General features: G+C 43.2%; 1 protein-coding gene across 2 annotated transcripts in view; it reads right to left on the reverse strand.

Moving 5' to 3' along the window:
* Positions 1–22,179, reverse strand: part of Camsap1 (calmodulin regulated spectrin associated protein 1) — a 63,302-nt gene that overhangs the window by 17,169 nt on the left and 23,954 nt on the right. Inside the window, exons 4-8 of one of the 2 annotated variants that reach the window (XM_050154990.1) lie at positions 11,845–11,925; positions 8,318–8,459; positions 1,218–1,357; positions 1,036–1,132; positions 544–721 (exon numbers count right to left, since the gene is read on the reverse strand). In XM_050154990.1, the coding sequence (XP_050010947.1) occupies positions 544–721; positions 1,036–1,132; positions 1,218–1,357; positions 8,318–8,459; positions 11,845–11,925 (638 nt within the window). The remainder of the gene's footprint in view (positions 1–543; positions 722–1,035; positions 1,133–1,217; positions 1,358–8,317; positions 8,460–11,844; positions 11,926–22,179) is intronic. The other variant, XM_050154991.1, reaches the window with a different exon arrangement.

The following is a 22,179-nucleotide window of genomic DNA, read 5'->3' on the forward strand; positions in this document are numbered from 1 at the left end:
CCATTGCTCACTGAAGTAGACGAACCAGTACTGATCAAGGTGAGCATCCTCAATCAGATTACATTTCAGAGCACACTTGGACTGTTGCTCAGACTCTTCTCATTAGACCACTCATGAAGCTGTATCACTGTGAAGAGACAACGCAGAAAACTCCTTTTTTGTCTCCCGAGACAGGGTTTCTCTGTTAAATAGTCTTGATTGTGCTGAAACTTGCTCTGCAGACCAGGCTGGCCTCGAATGCACAGAGATCTGCCTGCCTCTGTCTCCCAAATGCTGGGATTAAAGGTGTGCACCACCACTGCACAGCTGAGAAATCTCCTTTCTATACTACAGTTTAATGTATTTAAACTGTTTTGATTAATTTAATTTAAATTGTATTGATGAATACTCTTATTTTAAAACCCTGGAATAGACAGGAGGACAGCCAGCTGCAGAAGATAGTCAGGTACTTTCTGCATTACCTACTTCAACAAATAGTTTTGGCCTCTATAAGAAGGAAAACAGAATGGCAAACTGACCCCAAAAGCAGTATGACAGACTCACAGACACTCGGGCTCCTCCGAGTGGAGGTGGTACCGATGGCTGCCTTCAGAGAGAGGCTGAGTGGGTGCTGGCAGGTCGGCGGGGCTCATGGCAGCAGGGCTACCCAGGAAACTACGTTTGGTTGCATTGGAGATGGGGACAGGAGGCCGGCTGCTCTTCTGCTGCAACACTGCTTTAGCTGCAGAAATGACAATTGCACAGAAATACATCTATTACTTATAGTTACAGTATCAGCAGGAAACAGAAAACCTGTAGCTTTTATAACCATAAAAACAACCCAACTTCTACTTAAAACCAAACTTCTCAAAATTGATTTTAACAGGTGAAGCCATAGGCTGACCCTCGAAGACTATTACAAATACCTAATTTAAAGACAACACAGACTGGAACATGAACAGACAGGAAAGGGCACCTTGGCCTTTATAGTTATATGGGCTTCCTCAATCCTCTGGGCTTTCAAGAAAACGCTATGATCACTCAGTCACCACTCACCATCCTTCAGTTCTTGAATATCTCGGGGCTGCACGAAATCTGGTTTGACATTCTCAAACCACCAGAAGAGCTCAGCAATAAAAACCATAACGTTCGGCTAAAACAAAACACAACAACCCAGACACAGTAAGGACCTGCTCAAAAGCAGCTGGTTTTAAGCACATGTCTGATGGTAGCTTTACCTTCAGCACTAGGGGAGCATACAGCATGTCCTCCAGGGTGAGATAGAAACACTTGTTCAGATGTTCGTTGGAAAACTCCCTCAGAAGCCGGATGTTATATAGGCTGTCAGCCATAGACGGAACCTCCTTCAGGCAAATATCTAGTAGATAGTCAGGTAGACTGTATTATGACATGCACATTCTGCTCACAAGGGTGTGTGTAGATACACAATTCTGAACTGAAACTTTACGTAGCAGGGGTGGTGATAAAGTAGGCAGGATTAAGGAATTTTAAAAGATAGTAAGTTTCACAGGTGATGTAAACGTAAAAAGAAAATATGGGAAATCTCCAGAATCTGCCTTTATAACATAAATTGTATGAGAGTTCCAGACCGGATTCCTAAAGTGAACAGTGGTAGCTGCAGCTAGAGGTTAGTAGCAGAGCACTTGCCTGCCACGGGCAAGGCACTGGGTTTCATCCCCAGCATGAGGGCAGGCAAAAGATGAACAGTGGAAATCACCTCTAGAGAGATTTGTTTCCGGGTCCACAAGATGGCTCCCCAGATAAAGACTCTCACCCTGCAATTCCAACTTCCTGAGTTCAATCCCCAGGATTCACAAAAAGGTAGGAGAAAACCAACTCCAAAAGGCACTCTTTCACCTCCACATTTGTGCCATCACACCAACATCCACATATATAAATAATATTCAAATAATTTTTTAAAATGTCTGCGTTTTCTTCAGCAAGCAGATACTCTGCCTGAGGTTAATATATTTGCAAAGGGTGGGGGCTAGGATATGCACACAATTACAATTGTCAAACAAGGTCTCTGATTCTCCAAATGAAGACTACACATAGTACAAGCCTCCTCTACGAAGAGCAATGATCCTTCCAACCTCTCAGGTAGGAAAATTCAGGAAAGCAGACCCTCCGCTGGGAAATGTGGTACAGGCAGTAAATAAGGACCCCCTGAAAGGGCCTCTAGTGTTTGTCCGGATGCTCCTTAGTAAAAGTCAGTAAGCAGCAATTGTAGGATCACAAGACAAATGCACCAAGGCCTCCGAGTATATGCCACCTTTTAAAGCGGGGGGGGGGGGGTGTTCAGCATAGTCAAGAACAAAAATAAGAAAAAAAGGGGTTTTTTTTTCTTCGTCTTCTTTTGCAAAGATCTCAAATGCTGTCTTCCAGTCTAGGTCATCAGTCCAAGAACAGGGCGTGTCAGTATCAAGTGAGGTATTGTCACCTGGTCATGAAATACTGTTTGCAAAATTCCTGACTGCCCAGTCCTCCCTGTTCTCAACACACAGCTCTCTACTGAATGTCTTTTTCCTGTGGTTTGTGTGCTGTTCTGTGTTCCAAGTGACTGCCCTGGGCCAATGCCACACTCCAGCCAGTGTAAAGTCAAACAAAATTTAACAGTTATAGAACAAGGACCCCATGTTCTTATTCTTCAAAATTAATGCAGCTAAAAATTTGTAAAAACGTAACCAACAACTATGATGAGAGAAATTGAATCTAACACAGGCTATTAGATGATGAGATTGTAACAAGAGTTCAACTCATGAATCAACAAACAGACATACTGGAAGGAAAAAGACAAAGCTATCCCTGCAGAATGACAGGAAATGAGGCTGAAAACTCCAGTGGTAAAATCCAGATAAGGAGGGAGATGATATATGAAGATCCATATTCCAAGAGTCTCCCCCATAAAGGATTCAGCAAATCATGAAGCATCAATCACTTCTCTTGAGGGGGTCTTAAGAGGCCAGCACAGCACCTTAACCAAGAGCACAGTGGGCACAGATGCTGGGATGCACACTGTAGTCTGAGGAAGGCAGAGCATAAGGCAACACCAAACCAATCAACCAGGGGGGACAAGGGACCAACTCAACAGCCTGAAAATCAAGAGAGGCAAAGGCTGGGCACTGTGGCTTCAGGGAGACTGCAAGGCCTAACAACTGAAAACAGTGAGTGAAGGGTGAAAGGCCATCGCTGGACAGTTGGCAAGCCTGGACAGGGTCTCAGATAGCATGCCTCAGGACTTCCCTGAGCAGTGAACACACCAGCGCTGCCAGGAAAGCCTCTGTTCCCTAAGCTACTCCAAACATAAAAGTGAAAAGTCTCATCCTGGGAAAGCTAGATTTAAAAAACAAAAATTCCTTGAGCCATCTGCTACATATTAAACTTATGCCAAAATAAAACATTACAACTTTGCCCCTGTGTTGCCTTGTCAATCCTGGTTAAAAACAAAACAAAACAAAAGTATTGCTCTGGGCAGTCTCTAGAACTGCTGCCTGTGATTGGCAGGGTGGGCTGAGGGTCAAGGGTCTGGGCAAGCTGGGAGAGCTGGGAGCTCCCCCCACACACACCTCAGCCAAAGGGCCACAAGATTCTAGCTGGAGGTCTACAAAGAAGCAGAATCTTGTGAGAAATGTGAGTGTGGCTCAGCCTGTGGAGGAGCTGAGGTGCACAGGTGTTGGTGTGCTTCGTGGGCTGAGTCTGTGGGCATCCTTGGCACTGACACTGCAGGGCCTGTGTTCATGTGTGCATCATCAGCCTCTGCTCCAGACAGGGTGGCTTTCCCCAGTCTACCACAGTGAGGAACAGCAAAATCTTTGTGACTTTGGTTTGGATGTGGCAGGAGAGGGGCCCTCAGTCCCTCCAGCATTTGGGTCTGACACGACTAAATATGTGGCCGTGGGGATTCTGTGGCAAGTTAGTCATGGCCTTACAATAGAATCTGCCACACTCCCTCCAGAGAGCTCCTGGGTCCGAGGTGCTTCTGAGCATATTCTCATCAGTGTTGACTTTTACAGGCAGAAGTGTCTGTTTCTGTCTGGCATGACTGGCTATTTTGGATATTTCGGTGGCTCAAAAAAAAAAAAAAATTGGCACTGTTGATTTTTTTTTATATCAGACATAAGGTTGTGCACGGGTATATAAGGAAGTGAGTCAGTAACTGCTTCAGAAGCTTCTGCCTAGCGGATTAAGCTAGATTGTAGAATAGAATCCATAAACATCTGACTAAGAAATTTGTCTGAAATGTTTTGTGAATTCAGGAAACATTTTTTTTTCTGCATTACTTTTTAAAAAGAGGATTCATTTTTATATTTAAAAAGGTAACTGATGACTGAAAAGAAAGTACTTACTGGACTGGCAATATATTTACAGAACAGCAAAGAAATTATAATTTTTGGGATACTGCCTCTCCCCATCTAAGAATGTGAAGCCTCTTCTAAGAACTACAGAAAGGTTCAGGACTAACTGGGCTATCACCAGGGTTCCTCTTTGCCTCCTGGTGCAGTCAGCCTACAGGACACAAGGTACTGGTCCTGTTCATATCTGGTCCACAGCTGGGGCAGCCTGTAGACCACAGCATCTGCCAGGTAAAATTACATCACTGCAGGCCAGGAAGTACACCTACTAAGCTAGTTGTGTTTAGTTGTGTAAAACGCAGGTGTAAAGGTTTCGAGTCTTGTCTTCCAACATTTTACACAAGGTTTCGATCTGTGCTGACCAGACAAGCCAGCCTTAACTATCTTCTGAGGTCTCTTCCCAGTAAGCCAGGGATAACCCTCTTACACAGAGACCAACAGCATTCCATCTTCCCTACTGTCTGACACAATTTATAAACCACAGAAACTGCCAACTTTTTACAAGTATGGGAAATGCCCCAGCAAAAGTTCCCACAAGAAGTCAGACCACAAGGATGTCCTTCTTGATGTCTGAGTCCATCTGCCTTGTAGTCATGAGTCTCTAGCTCTCCATTCCTCCTTCTCCTCCAATACGCTGTTTGTGTCAGAACACTGTCAACATACTCAGCACAGAAATACTCTTCATATTTTTATTTGATGTCTACTAGACCTGAATTTATGTTGTTTTGTTTTCTGCAGTTTTTATTTTGCCCCCTTTTATTGACTAAGCAGTCTGGAAAATTATCTATTTTATTAATTTGTCAAAAGAACAGCTTTAAGTTTTACAGTTTTCTCTTCAAAACATTTAAAATGTTTCTATTTTACTATTTTACTCCTAAATTTACTTTTTTATTTTTATTTCAACAAGATACATTGTCTTTTAAATTCCACAAAGAAAAATGAAGTGTTCTATGTCGCCTCTCCCCAGCAAACCTGGAGTACAGAGGTGTGGGGTGGGGGCACTAGAAAGAGCAGGCTGTGTTGCTTCCAGGACTTGGCCAAGGGTTCTGCTGCTGTCATACAATCTCCTAGTCTGTGTAACCTGCTCTGCCTCCTCACTAAGTTATTTGGGGCCTTCCTAGTGTATACACCACAGTCCTTTGATTAGACACATTCAGAAGATTCTTAAAATTTGTCTATGCTCATCCCAGGGACATCTACACTTCCCTTGGCTAAATCTTCTCTATTCTGTTAGTTCCTCCTAAATTGATCTCATTTTTCTAGTTTCTCCTTTACTTCCATGTCTTCGCTTTTTTGTTCTGTTTCCTGGGAGATTCTTTTTTCTACTTAGCCATCTAACTCTTTAGTAGACTCTTACACTTCAGATACCAAAATGCACACACTTCCTCAGAACTATATGGAAACTAATGTGGACAGACCATATGATTGTTTTCTAAATGCCCATTCCCAGTATTCATTCTTAGCAACTAGATCCCAGCTTCCTTACTGCTGTCTGTATATTCTGAACTATAGCTACACTCGGGGGATTTTCTCAAATGTCAGGGGAGCACCCTGGGCACCCCTTCACTGTTAGAGGAAGGCATTAGGAAGTGGCCTTTGCTGCAGGTGACCAATATAAAAAACCAGCTAATGCCAAACCTCAATAACTGTGGATCTTGTCCTTAAGACAAGTTTCTGCGAAGAAAACGCCTTCCCTGTGTTGCATGTGGAACAAGTAAAAGTCTTAATGAAATCCAGCAAGGAAGTAAGGCTTAATGATACAGATGACTGGAGGAAGCTCACACAAAACCTCTGGTCACCTCACTGCTGCCTGTCCCATGCTGAAGTCTGAGACTATGACTTACAGGCTCAGTCTCCCCCAAGTGTGTTATATCCCCAGTCTTTGGACATGGAGGGTATTGCTGGAAGCAAAGGGGGACCCTGGCTCTCACCGATCTTCAGACTGACTTTCAAAGACACCCCCATGTATGACTGCTAGCCAAAGTCCTTCCATCTTCCTGTGGCAGCTTCAGAATTCTGGCTGGTGAATTGCACTGATTCTCTGGCTTGACCTCCTCTGTACTTCTTCTGTTTTACTTCTTGGCTAGCCAGCTCCTTAGAGCCTAGAACTTCAGTTGCTCACTCTACAGACAGTCACAAAACTTCATTTTTCTTCCCTTTACTTTTCTCTGGGATTGTGTCAGATTTTTTTAATATTTATTTATTTATTATGTATACAATATTCTGTCTGTGTATATGCCTGCAGGCCAGAAGTGGGCACCAGACCCCATTCATTATAGATGGTTGTGAACCACCATGTGGTTGCTGGGAATTGAACTCAGGACCTCTGAAAGAACAGGCAATGTTCTTAACCTCTGAGCTATCTTTCCAGCCCTGTGTCAGATTTTTTTAGGTTGCTGCAATGAACCTAACTCAAGAGGAAGAAGCAGGAGGATCTCTGTGAATCTGAGGTTACCCTGAGATCCAGGACAGTCAGGGCTATGTAGAGACCTTGTCTCAAAATAGACAGAGAAGCAAACAAAGCAGACAAGTGGAGACGGAGCTGTAGATGTAAAAGGAGATGGCAAAGCACAACAGGCAGTAGTGCGTCTCTAACTCTCAGAAGGCAGGAGGAACACATGTTCAAGGGAAGTCTAGAATACCTAGAGCTTCAGGTCAGCTGGAGCTGCAGTGCAGAAAGGGAAAGCCCCAAAACTCTGAGCTGGAGTGCCCGCCCTACCCTCTTCCCTACCACTTCTATTTCTTTCTTTATGTCCCCCCGTGTTTTAAGCAGTCTATGCTCTTCCACCTAAGTCTTGGCCTTAAACCTGTGTGACATTTAAGAGCTCCACTGAGGCACATTTCCTTGGAAAATGTGGTTTCTAAAGATGGGCCAGAGTGTTGCTAACACTAAACCAGTTTTACTTTCATTGAAGAATCCTGGTGCCTTTGCAAGCTATATATAAGCATTAAATTACTGAGCTATACCCCAGAAAACATTATTCCTTTTCTGTGTGATACAGGAGACTGAGCCCAAGGACTCAGTCATGCTAAGCAAGTGTATACCACTGCATTATTTCCCCAGAATTGTTTTATGTGCATTGGTGTTTTACCACAGTTGGCAGTGCCCTGGAACTAGAATTACAGACAGTTTTAAGCTGCTATGTGGGTGCTGGGAATTGAACTCAGGTCCTCTGGAAGACGGCTGAGCCATCCCTCTAGCCCTTTTCCCTGTCCTACAAGTCACCTCTGTATCTGTAAAGAATGTATTATCTGCGATTCCATGCCTGGAGTAGGCATAACACCAGCCTAAGATGTCCAGGGCTAAAGTCTGAGGCAATGTCCAGTAGAGGCACTAGTGGGGTCCCTAGCCTTCTACCTGCCCACGCCAAACAAAAGGTACTTAGGACACAGAGCCACTGACAACTGGTGCTTCCACATCACCTTAGCAGGTCTGCGCCAAGCCCTTCACAACCACTCACTTTCCTCCTCCCCCTGCAGGACACAATCACCTAGAAAGAGGTTTTTGGGCATCAGGCCAAGGCAGGAAACAAACTGATTCTAGCATTCATCCTTATGTCTTCAGAAAGGTCTACAGACTTGTTTATTTTTGGTCTGACAAGGGGTCTCATTTATTCAGCCCAGGCTGATCTTGGTCCAAACTCAGCCTACCAAATGCCAGAATTACAGGTGTGTGCCACCCTGTCCGGCTTACTTTCTAGGTGTTTCAAAATAAAGGATTTTAAATCTCACTCACTCTGAAACAGAGGCAAAGTCACAAAATACAATGACATATTATCCAAATATCAATGGGCAATTTCCACATCACATACGATGCAGAGATACTTGGTCTCTCAGCATTTCTAGGTATGTGGTAGTATGCCAGCTGATACAGGGACTCCATACTAATTCCTTGGGTTTTCCTTGCATATTAAATGCACACTGTTCCCTTTCAGGTCTGTTCAGGGGAAGCATTCTCCACTCACCATCCAGTTTCATCTGCTCTGGGCAATAATAGTGAACCACCGCTAAGAGAGCAGCGCCATCACTGCCGTCTCTCATCAAGTCCTCCAACAACGGGAAGTAGGGTGACTGCCTAGCGGAAAGGTGCTCTCGCCGATAGCGGACCTGCAGTTGATAAAAGGAAAATGGTCTCTGCGTGTGAGATCACTTCACCCTGTGTATGTTATAGGCACACTGCTAGAGTAAGGTTTACACCAAGCCTAGAGCCACATAAAGACCAACTGTTATTGCCTAGAAAAATTAAGACTGTGTGGATGATATCCTCTGTCCAGAATAAACAAGTCAGATCCAGGACGGGGTCCATGGGTACACTGGATGGCAGAGATCCACTGCTAACACTACCAGGGCCAGTCTAACTCTAAACTGACTCTGGCAGTGGGCACACATGGGAAGGAGACAAAACGCACATCTACACTATTATAAGCCAATGCATTACAAACTAATGAGAAACAAGTTAAACAGTGAGCATTCAGAGCTTGAAAGACCCAAGCTACAGGCACTTTTCTAAGTATTATCAAGATTAGCATTGATCATTAATAAAATAGCATTGATTGCTTGAGAAATTTCAGAAACCAGGTTCAACAAATTTCTCACATTTCCACACCAGTCACCAAGAACTGCAAGAGAAACATCAGGACTAAAACCTACAAGATCATCAAGCAAATGCCAGGCCGAGGCTCCCTCATGTTCACACCTGAGGAAGCCTCCTGTCAGTATTCTAAGCACCATAGTCCAAGCCTCTTTGCCCATGGTCAGAGAGAACTTAGCAAAGAGGGCTGCTCAGTGAAGAGAACTGCCCCAGAGCTGCAGTGTACTGCTCTTGTCTGTGTCAGTGCTCAGGGCAGGATAACCACCAGTCACATTTCCTCCAGAGGGGGCACATACACAACAGAAACTAAAAAAGAAGAAAGCCAGCACCTGTCTATAACAAGAACTGTTGGTTTCTGAGAGTTCTGCAGGTGAATCCAAATCAATTAACCATCTTAGAATCTAGACTTCAAGCTGATGCCGCTACAGAAATTCGAAATAACCAGTAGTGATGCTTGCCAGAAAACACAACAGATCCCCTAGGATTTAGCAACAAGGCTTGTTTTGTGTTGACTGTATATTCCAACATACATTTTAACTTGTTTCTCAGAGCCCATGACATGTACTATCACAGGGAACCCGCCTCATACTGTACCACACGTGCAAAGTCCACAGGTTCCAGCATGCAATGCATCACAGCATGCTCCAGGCCAGGCTTTTACGGAGAGAGCAGACAGGGAGTGAGCAGGCATGCAGTAAAGCAAATGATTTCTTGAGTTAAGATGGATGGTATGGGTAAAAATTAGGCTGACACTGAACTACAGGGGCGCAGGAGGCTCACATGACTGTTTTGCTCACCCACAGCTTCAAACTTCTATTGTGAAACATTCAGATAAAACCCATAATCTGTCGATCTTTGCCACACTTTTTCTTATTGGTCTATTTACTAAACATCAATATAGGACACCCACAGCCTCTCTAACAAAGGCAAGATAAGGGAGATTAATTTTGGTTATATTTCTCTTTTTTCATGAAACTTATCTGAAACCAAACCTCTCTGACACCTGAGTTTGTGAGCCCTTGCCTTAGTCAAACCCAGGACTCAAACACCCGTTAAGCATGCCTTCTCCTTCTAACACATCTTCAGGCAGGACAACCTACGATTACATAAGCTTTTTGTAGCCCACAGCCATGGGTCCAAGTGAGAACCCAAAGGACAATCTGGGCCAAATAATGAAGCTACAGGATCCAAGCAATCAAAGGGCACATTCAAAACCATCTGCAAAGAGATATGTGCCCAAAAGTTCACATGAAAAAGCACCAGTTGGCACCAGGCATATAAGGGCAGTGACAAACTGGCCCACTTCCAGAATTGGTCACTAGTGAGGTACTGCTGAAACTACTAAATATAATCCTGGTTTCTAAAATTTGTATTAAAATTATTTCAGTAGCCCTGCATCTGAACTGACCTAACTCAGATTGCAGAATCTGAGTTGACTTCCATATAGGCCTGAGGGATGGTAACAAGGAACCATATCCAGACACACCAGCAAGAGTACTTTCTGCAGCCCGCCTGTGCCCTCAGTGGGGGAACACCTTCCCAACCTGACAGCCTAGGATATAGGTAGTAGGAAAGGTCATGGTAGAAACCACCTTTCAGGCAAAGTAGCAGCAGGAAAAAAGGTTAAGGATTGATGGCCAGTCACTAGGTCACCGTCAGACTCTTGAGGTCTACAAGGAAAGACTGTTTCCTGTCAGCTATGCTACACTGGTTACTTAGAGATCACTTAGAACCTGGGGGAAATGGACATGGCAATTCCAAAGTGCCACATAACAAAGCCCATCAGCGTGGCCAGCAGGGCTCATGCTAGAGAAGATGTAACACAACCCCCAGGTAGACATTTAAACAAACAAACAAAAACCCAGTCTTGGGTGCGAGCAATTTAATGGAAGCGCATGATGGCAACAAGATGGCTTTGCAGATTGCGGCTGGTGGCCTGGGTCACTTACGGGTACTAACTTCCAATACCACTTGGAGGGAGACTGCTCAGGAAGCGGGAAGGAAGGTGGAAAGGAATGTCAGCACTGTAGGTCCAGGCGTGGCCATGACACACATGCTCACACGAAGAGGTGGAGATAGCCTCTGGTAAGCAAAGGCTTTCCAGTGTGCATGACCTCAGTCGATCACAATACCAGTCAATTCAACTTGAAGATAACTTTTCCCCTTCACAACTCTATCCTTCACAACAGCAAAGAATAGTTCCACACTTGACAAAGTCAGGGACCAGGCTAGAGTTCTGCTCCCTTTGTCTATGCCCATGTGTGTCTGTCCCATCCAAGGATTAGGTAGGCACTCAACCCAACTGACTAGAGCTGGACAATATAGAGAGAAAACCACAAGGGGAGAATACATGTTGCTCTCAGCAGTAAAACTGTGTCAACACCACTGACTATAACACATGGCCTTGGCAAAAGAGAAAATGGCCAGAAATGAGGCCAAAGCCAGAATGTGGGATGAACACACCCATCTGCACCCATTCCAAGGTACACACTTTCCACTGGCTCCAGGCACTGGGCTTCAGACCCCCATCAGCCTCATGAAACCTAACAGGCCATCTCAAGAATCTGCAAAGGCACAGCTACTACAGTTGTTTTCTGCTCAATCTCTTACCTTCAGAAGTTCACTCTCAGCTCAGGCTACATTGTTTCCATTATTGATCCTCCCAAGTCCTCCCAGAATACCCCCTGTTCAAACTATGAACCCTTTTTGGGGGTAGGGACAGAAGACAGGCTGCCCATGGTAACGCCTAATTGAAGCATTGAGAATCAGCCACCAGTAGAATCTAAGAGGCTAGCTTGCTTGGAATGACAAAAATATAGAATGAGCAAGTAGAAACAGACATAATTCTTTACTACTAACATTAACTTAATGTGTTCTGAAGAAATTAAATTTACCCTTTACCTTTTGATGGGCAGGACTTTCCAGTGGCTGCTGTTTTAATTTAACTTCTTTCTCTGTTATCTCTCTCATTTTAAGATTTACCTAAGACAGAAGGAAAATGCATTAAGAAGGCCACTGCTCCCCCATGTCATCCCCTATATCTCCATTTCATCACCGGGAGATCCAGAGCACCTACTGTTAACTCTTAAGACACAAAGATGTAAAAACAGTTGGATTCCATGTGATCCAAGACTTAACAGGACTCACAGGGTCAGCCTGCTCCTGCAAAGAAATCACTGTGCCTCCAAACACCAGTGCAAGGCTCTTCCCTCTCCACTGTGGTCATGAAGGTCAGACCCCATGCACACTGTGTACACAGCTGTCTGCTGACAACCCATAACAATCTACCTAATCTTGGGTCACATCTGACCAGAGAAAGTCAACACAAAATAAAGTTCAACTATAAAACCCAAGCTGTACATCCCTTAAAAAAAAAAAACAGAGACTTAAGTAATCTCTCTTGAAATTAAGATAGTATCAAATTTCTGTTTATACTGGGTTAGTGAGCTAGTTCAGCAGATAAAGCAGCTGTCAATCTAGCCTAGTATCTAGAGTTCAATCCCTGGAACCCATATAAAGACAGAAGGAGAGAGAACAAGCTCCACAAAGTTGTCCTCTGGCTACAACATGCTTGTTGTGTCATATGTGCACCCACAAGTAATCCTGCACACAAACAAAAATGCCTTAATTTGTATTTATAAAATAATAATTTTATTTTGTAAAAATACACATTAATACCTAGAAGTGGTCAGAGTGATAGTTAGGTGAAAATGTGCATGACTGAGTGGCTCATCAACAAATAAAAATACAGTATTTGAACTACATTGTGATACAAATAATAAAAACCCAGAGACAGATATTAGGGTTCAACCTGAAGATCAGAAAAGCTAAACAGCCAACCACTGGCTCTTACCTCTACCTCAAACCAAAATGGCAATCCTGCCTCTAGAAAATCTCAGAATGAGATTGAGCAGAGACCTGTCTCCTCCAGTTTTATATTCCTCTCTAGGGCTGGAATTAAAGACATGCACCACTACCGCCTAGCTTCTATGGCTAACTAGTGTGGCTACTGGAATTAAAGGTGTGCCAAACCACTGCCTGGTCTGTATGGCTGACCAGTGTGGCTGTTTTACTCTCTGATATTCAGGCAAGCTTTATTTATTAAAATACAAATGAAATACCACTACATTACATAATATCAAGAAGGTAGAAAAATCTCTTTAAAACTAAGATAAAGGGGCTAGAGAGAGAGCTCAGTAGTAAAAGCACTACTGAGTTTGAGTCCTGGGTTTAAGTTCCAGCACTCGCATAGTAGTTAACAACTGCTTATCTCTGCCCCACACAGGGTAAGGCCATAGGTGTACATAGTCTGTCTGTCTGTCTATCTCTATGTGTGTACATGTGCTTGTGCTCACAGTGCCACAGTACACACATGGAGGTCAGAAGACAAGTTACAGGAAGCAATTCTCTCCTACCATGTGGATAAGGACCAGTCTCAGGTTGGTAGGCTTGGCAGCAAGGACCCTTATCTGATAAGCCATCTTACCAAGCCAATAGTCAGATTTTTGAAAGAGAGTAAAGCCACTCACAAAAACTAGATGAGGTGGCTCGTGCCTGCTGTCATCTCAGCCCTTGGAAGATGCAGGCAGAAAGATCAAAAGTTCAAGGTCTTCCTCAGCTACAAAGTTGAGTTCCAAACCAGTCTTGGATATATGAGGTCCTTGTTATTACATATATAAAAAAAAATTTTAAAGTACTACATAAAATTCTATCTTTGTACCTAAAATGTAAATTAATTTTGTATTTTAAAGGAAAACATACATTATTTTCAGAATCAAGGAGAATAACCACAGCAAAGCAAACCAAGTGTCTGCTGGGAGCCATACGGCCCAGAAAGCACAGGGGAAAGCATAGCAGCTAGGGCAGGAGTGGGCTGAGAAACAGACAGGAGGGGAAGAGAGGATACAAGACACACACCCCACATTCTGAGGGGGAAGTAAAGCTGACCATGAGAATAGATACTGACTTTTAAAAAATATAATTGGGGCAAGAATTGTCATCTCAGCCCCCAGTGCCTCCTCTTCACCCAAAGACAGATGCTGCCAACCACTGTCTATATCCAGCTGTAGTAGCACCTGAAAAAAAATGTCTATTAAGTCTCTTCCAGCCGGGCGGTGGTGGCGCACTCCTTTAATCCCAGCACTCGGGAGGCAGAGGCAGGTGGATCTCTGTGAGTTCGAGGCCAGCCTGGTCTACAAGAGCTAGTTCCAGGACAGGAACCAAAAGCTATGGAGAAACCCTGTCTCAAAAATCCAAAAAAAGAAAAAAAAAAAGTATCTTCCAGGAAGCCAAGGCTCAAAGAATTCACACCTAGTCTATAAAAACCACTGCAGGAATTACTAGGTGGGAAGGAAACTACAGCTGGACCATCAGAGATCCTGCTGGGATTACACTAGGCAAGGTAGTACACGAAGCTTATCCCAGCACTTGGGAGCTGAGAGCTTGAGGCCCAGTCTGAGCCACATAGTGAGTTCCAGGCCAACCTAGAATAGCAAAATCCTGTCTCTTAAAAAAGGGAGGGATTAGTATAACTCAGTCAGTAGAGTATCTAATATTCACAAGGCCCTAGGTTAAATTCCTGGTACCACATAAAACTAGGTATAACCCTTGGGGTATGAAGGCAAGAGAACTAGTAGTTCAAATTCATTTTCAACTATATAACAATAACCAGTATGAGACTAGCCTGGGATATGCGTACCCCATTTCAAGATATAAATATAGACACACACCTTTAATCCAAGCACTTGGGAAGCAAAGACAGACAGATCTCTGTGAGTTCAAGACTTGCCCGATCTACAGAGTGAGTTCCAGGACAGCCAGAGTTATAGAGAGAGACCCTGAATTAATCAGTCAACCAATAAATAAGCAAGCAAGCAAACAAACCAAAAGTAAATAAAAATATATAGGAGATGGCTCAGTAAGTCCCAGTGTTGAAAGAGGGGTAAGGTGGAAGCTGGTTGGCAAGAAGGCTCAGTGAGTAAAGACACTTGCTACCAAGCCTAACAATACGAGTTCAATCCCTGGAACCCACATAGTAGAATTAGAGAATCAACTTTCACAAGTTGTCCTCTTACCTCTGTATGGCACCATTAGCACAAGCACACATACTTTTATATACAGACAGATAAAATGTAATTTCTTGAGCTGGAAAGATGGCTCAGTAGTTAAGAGCACTGGCTGCTCTTCCAGAGGTCCTGAGTTCAGTTCCCAGCAACCACATGGTGGCTCACAACCATCTGTAATGAGATCTGGTGCCCTCCTCTGGTGTTTGCGCATACATGGAGGCAGAATGTTGTATACATAATAAATAAATAAATCTTTAAAAAATGTAATTTCTTTTAAGTTGAGCATGACTAGGTGCACCTGTGGCTGTAGACCACCAGACCCTGAATCTCCTGTCAACAAACTGTTTTCTTCTGCTCTGAACAGCCTGCAGCTGCTCTGAACTCAAGACCCTGATGGGTCTGCAACTGAAAGATCCTGAGAGCTGGGGCATGGCCAGAGCACAATATAAGCTGCCCTTTATTGAACACAATAAAGGAGGCATTCTTGCTTCAAGGAAGACCTGTGTCACTGTCTGTGTGTGTATGTTTAAATCTCCAGGCCCTTGCCCAACTCGAAAACTGTCTCATAGTGAGTAGTACCATAGTACACGTAGTACAGGCCAACAGTACATGTGGCCCCAACACTGTGGGAGGCAAAGAGAAGAGGATCACTGTAGGCCAACCAGTCTAGCCAAAACCAGGTTCAATGAGAGACCCTGTGACATGGGGATAAGGAAAGAAGAGAAGAAATAACAGACATCTTCCTCTGGTCTCATTGTACACCTGCACTTAACAATACTCAATGCCCCTCCAACAAAGAGAATATCTTCTTAAAATATCAAGACTCTCTTTGTCTTTTTGCAGTGTGGACACCACATGGTCTTTGTGAACTGCTGTTTCTTCACAACCAGGAAGGGCACAAGAACCAGAAAGCATTGGTCAGCAGCAGCCTCCACAGCAACAACCACAGCTAGTACAAAATAACCGAAAACAAAATAAACAAATGACTGCTGAAAATAAAAGAACTAACTAGGTGGGGCTGCCATAAAATGAATTAGACAACAACAGACTCCTAGGAGAAAAATATGTCTCCTATTACCGTGAATATATCACTCTGGTCACAGTAGCCCCTGGCAACCTAACAATGCACGTCATAACCTACAGCAACCCCTATGAAATATTGGAGAACTACAGGTAACCCAAAGAAAGAAAGGAGGGAAGGTTAAAAAAAAAAAAAAAAGACGAGACAACCAGACATCAGGCCAGATGGTAAAATTCAGACACATGGACAATAACACTAATCTAACTGGTCTAAACACTCTAATACAAGTCAGAGGCTATCAAATGAATAAATGAGGATGGCTAACTACAGTGTGTTCAAGAATCCACTTAAACAAAAAGACAACAGAGCAAAAGGGCTGGGTACAGTGGCACACACCTTTAATACCAGCATTCACGAGGCAGAGGCAGGTGGATTCTGTTGAGTTTGGGGCCAGCCTGGCCTACATATAAGTTCAAGGCAAGCCAGGCTATATAATGAGATAAACACACACACATACACAAAACAAGTACAAAGAAGGAAAGAGGTAAAGCACAGGCACAATACTGTTCACAAGGCAGCTAGAAAAAATACTGGGTTCTAAACACAGAAAGCCTCTGGGGACAAGGGCTATTTCTCACTTTTGATAGACACAGCTTAAAGACTAGGGGTTAATTTGTAAAAATGTACAAACCCTAATAACAGACTGAACCTAAGCAGAGCTGACAAAATGAAGCATGAAGTGGACAACACTGCAGCTCCTGTTCCCCTAGAGAATGACCCTCAGGAGTAGGAAGACTGTAACTAGTGAAGGTACCACCAGCTGCCAAGGGGACTCAGTCATCCCAGGGAATTCAAACCATACCACCAAATTAAACTGGAAATCAAAAAGCAGGGGCTGGAGAGATGGCTCATCAGTTAACAGCAGATACTGCTCTTTAAGGATCTGAGTTTGGTTTCTAGCACTCACCACCACCTGTTACTCTAGCTCCAGGGATCCTATACCTCTGGCCTGGGCAGGTACATGCATTTGCATGCACATGCCCCACCCCCACCCCCAGAAGCTACATAATAAAAATAATAAGAAGAAATCTTTAAAAAATAAAGCCCAAAATACAAAACTGTGTCTGGAATAAATTCCCTCCAAATATTAAAAATCAAACAAGTCTTTTCAGATAACCCACTAAACAAGAAACCACAAATGAAACAAAATAAAGGGAATGACGAAGCGCAGCATCGGTAAGTCCATGAGACAAAGCAAAGCACTGCTTGAGGGGATGCACCACCTCATGGCCTCACACAGGAGAAGCGAAGCTCAAGTATGAAGGAACTAGCTTTCTACCTTAACAATATATGCAGAGAGTGTGTAATGCTTCCAATAGCTGAAACATTTCATTTTGCTTTTGTTTTTAGTGCTGAGACTAGAACCCAAGGCTTCCTGAACACTAGACAAGCATCTCTGCCCACTGCGCTACTTGCCCAGCCCCTAGAAACAAGGTTCATCTGCTCTCAGCCTAAAGATGAATACTTGACATTACAGATATGCTAACTGGATCTAACCATTACATGGTACTAAACATCACTGCATAAATATGCTCAGTTGCTATGCGCAAGTAACAATCAAGAGGTGAACACTGAGGCTAGGACAGCAGAAATGCTGGGAACTCAAAGGGCAGCTTGGGCTAAAGAATTAGAACCTATCTCTAAAAAAATAAATTTAAGATAAGCCAGGCATTGTTGTGCTAGACAGGCGTGCCTTTAATCCCAACACTCAGGAGGCAGAGGCAGGCAGAGTTGGAGGCCATGCTAGTCTACAAAGCAAGTTGCAGGACAGTTAGGCCTGTTATACAGAGAAACTCTGTCGCAATAAATTAATTAATTAATTTAAGGTGAAACAAAAAAAGAAGATCAAGGTAAAAGGAGAAAATAAATATTAAATAGCAGAGACATGTAATGCTCGGAAGATAACTGCAGAGCACCATCTGGGTCCTGAGGATTAGGGACAAACAAAATGCCGCCTTCTACCACTTCAGCTCTACATTCTACAAGAGGTCCTAGCCAATTCCATAAGGGAAAAGGGTTTTTAAATTGTGCTTCTGTAGATTAGCAACAAGCAACTGGAAATGGAACTATGAAACACCACTTGCAACACAACTCAAAACACTGAAATTCTGGGGATAAATTTCATGAAAAGGACAATGACTGCATTCCTCAACAGGGTAACACATCCATGTCCCCTCAAACTGATCTAGATTCAATGGACTCCCAATCAAAATCCCTACAAGTGCTTTTGTAGAAACGAACAAGTTGATTCTAAAAATTCGTGAGGACATGCAGATAACCTACTAGAGCTGAAACAATGTTTTCTTTAATAAGAATCCAGTTCAAAGACATATGTTGTCCAAATTCAAGTCATTATTACATTCTACAGTTTGCATAAGCTGCACTCACCTCAAGTGACCATGGAACTAGTCACACCATTCAATAGACAAGGAACACCTAGACGCAGACTCCCATGTGCAACTCAAATGGGTCCCAATGGAGCTGCTGCCAGAGTAGCATGTAGAGGAAAGAAAAATCTCTGCTACGGGGAGACTCTAAATGTTCTCTGGGCAAAAAGAAGGCAGATTTCATTCCTTTCCCTCCTCTTGCACAGTGGATAAACTCAAGGTGCATCAGAAAGCTCAAGGCAAGAGTAAAGACCACTAGAAGGAAGCAAGGGAGCAAATCCTTGAATCTTGGGGCAGTGCAGGAAACACTTAGCAAGAAAAATGTAAACTGGGCTTCAAAATTCCAGAAACCTTTGCTTTGGTACAGCAATTACTAAGAAATGGTAAGAAGCCAAGACTAAGAAAATCACAACAGACAGTCCTAACAAGGTACACATACTCTTACAACTAGATTAAGACAAACAACCCAGTTAAAAACTGGTTTAACCAAGAATGATATCACTCAGTTGTAATCACAACATTCAAGAGACTGAGGCAGGAAGACAGAAAGCTCAAGTTAGCTTCAACTACAAAGTAAGACCCTATCTCAAACACATAAACAAAATAAATAAAAGTTGTGTAAAACAGCCAAATAAGGATTTGCAAAAATATAAACATCAGGAAACAGAAGAGATTCTACTACACAGCCACACAAATGGCCCCAAATCAAAGACCAACTGATCAAGTACTGATTAACAGTTAGAGCCAAAAGATTTCTATCCTGTCCCTGAGTTTAAAAAGGTGTTCACTTAGAAAATATTCTAGCATTTCTTTTTTCTTAAAGACTTAACTAAACGTTGGGTGTGGAATAGGTCTTTAGTTCCAGCGCCTGGTGTCAGAGGCAACTGGTGAGACTGAGGCCAGCCTGGTCTAGTGAGACTCTGTCAAAACAAAGAACCAAGAATGCTAAAATACACTCATCTGACCCAGCAATGCTACTAAGTATTTACTCAAAGAAAGAATATCAACATCCAGAGATACACACCCAAATGCCCCAGCAGCTTTATTCAAAATAGACAAAAACTGGAAAACACCCAGATGTCCCTCAGCAGGTGACTGACAAACCATGGCACAATCACATAAAGAAATTCTACAAGGCATAAACAGAACCAAACTACTTACAGCTACATTTGGTGCAGTGAAAGAAGTTACAATAACATTATAAGCAAAACTTGGATGAAGCAAAACTAATCCCATTAAGAAAGCCGATGGGGAGGGGGGGACAGGTAGAGAGATGGTTCAGTGGTTAAGAGCACTAACTGCTCTTCCAGAGGACCTGGGTTCAATTTCCAGCATCTATATGGCAGCTCACAACTGTCTGTAACTTCAGTTCTAAGAAATTCAACACCCTCACAGACATACATACAGGCAAAACACCAATGCACATAAAATTAGACAGATAGACTGATAGAAAGATAAAAGCAGATGGGTATGAGTCTGGGCCTGGGGGAGGGGCTGGCCGCAAAGGAGCCCAAGGCAGCATTCTACGGATGACAAAAAACTGCCTTGACTGTGGTGGCTATTTAAAGGATATCATCGCTTGTTAAAATGCAAGGAATCATGTCCATATGTGGCATGGTTCATTAGTTATGTTTCAGTAGAGTGAGGTTTTTTTTGTTTTTTTTTTGTTTGTTTGTTTGTTTTGTTTTTCGAGACAGGGTTTCTCTGTGGCTTTGGAGCCTGTCCTGGAACTAGCTCTGTAGACCAGGCTGGTCTCGAACTCACAGAGATCCGCCTGCCTCTGCCTCCCGAGTGCTGGGATTAAAGGAGTGCGCCACCATCGCCCGGCAGTAGAGTGAGTTTAAAATCTTGGAGATGAGGATTCAGGAGGTGAAGTGCTTGCTGTGCAAGCATGAAGACCTGAGTTCAGATTCCCAGCACCCAACAATCAATCAATCAATCAATCAATCAATCGATCTCAACTCTTGAGATGGAGATAGATAACCTAAGAGAAATGGCCACACACTCTAGCCAATTAGGGAGCAATCCATTCAGTGTAAGCCCCTAGTTAAAAAAACTTGGTGGCAAGATATTTACAACTTTTGACCTCTTGCTTCCATATGTAGTCATGCCAATGCACATATACACACGTATACACATGCAAACACATATATGCATATAACATATAACACACACCAAAAAAAGTTAAATGAGCCCCAGAAAGATGGGCCAATGGTACAACTCAGAACACCTAAGAGGTAAGGAAACCCTAAGTGATCACCAGAGATGATTCAGGCCACCTTCAACACAGAGAACCAAAATGATATACACCTGATCAGCTGTAGTCCTGTGCCAGATTTTCCACCCAAGATGCTCAATCACAGTAGAGGCTGTATCAACTAAGCCTCAAGCTAGGAGGAGAAAAGGAGTCCAGGATGGCAGAAATGCAGGCAGACTAGGCTTCCACTATCTAAGCTAGGGGAAGACAGGATCCCAGAGGGATGCCACAAGGAAAAAACTCAATACATTATACATACCTCAACACTGAAGCCTATGAGGCCCCTGTGAAGTTGTAGAGAAGACTCTAAGAATACACAAATGTGAAGGTTACAAGAGAGCTCCACTTTTCTGGATGCTGGACAATTCACCCTGGATGCAGAGTTGGGAGACCATTTAGCCAGAAAACACACTACATCTGATGACTCTGACCAAGGAAAAAGCCTACAATCTAGCAACCACTAGAGAAGCCACACCAAGGAAAACAAGAAAATAAGGACTGTAAGTTGCTGTGGAAATGCTAAAGAAATAGAAAGCCATTAAATACAAATATTAGGTAAGAATGATGTTTATGAAAACTGAAGCAAGAAAAACAAACTGTGGTCCTAGAACAGGAATATGGTTGTATAAGCAGATACCAAAACACAGTAATTTAAATCTAATGGTGGAATGCCAATGTGTCTGTGACCCAAGAACAAGGGACAGAAATGGAGGGCTACGTGACAGTTGTGCATAATTTTCATAATCTCAAATCAGCACATTATGTCTACCATGGACAAATCAGAAGACAAAAAATATATTTTATTTACTTGGAATATGTATGTAGCCTGACATGATGGTGTATGTCTGTGCGCCTGCCCCAGGACCTAGGAGGCAGGAGTTCAAGGTCATCCTCAGCTACACAGCAAGTTCAAGGCCAACCCAGGTTACCTTTTTCCAAAAGGGGGGGATAGTTTAAATGTAATTGGCCCCCATAAGCTCATAGGGAATGGTACTATTAGGAGGTGTGGCTCTGTTGTGGTAAGTATGACTTGGTTGGAGGAACTGTAAAGGTGGGCTTTGAGGTCTCACATATGCTCAAGTCACACCCAGTGTATCAGACCACTTCCTGTTGCCTGTGAGTCAAGATGTACAACACCCAGCTCCTTCTCCAGCACCAAGTCTGCCTGCATACCACCATGTCGCACCATGATGATAACAGACTACACCTTTGAAACTGTAAGCCACCCCAATTAAATGCTTTCCTATATAAGAGTTGCTGTGGTCATGGTGTCTCTTCACAGTAACAGAAACCCTGATGAATATGCAGGATTTGGTGGGGTGGGGCGGGGGGGGGGGAGGAAGCTCAGAAACCTATCAAAATACTTGCTAAACAAGCATAAGCAACCAACTCAGATCCCCAAAAACTATAGTTATAGTTTCTTCTTTTTTTATTTTGTTTTGTTTT

Source organism: Alexandromys fortis, unplaced genomic scaffold (assembly GCF_014885135.2).
Source record: "Alexandromys fortis isolate MF-2015 unplaced genomic scaffold, M_Fortis_MF-2015_v1.1 scaffold_72, whole genome shotgun sequence".
NCBI lineage: Eukaryota > Metazoa > Chordata > Mammalia > Rodentia > Cricetidae > Alexandromys > Alexandromys fortis.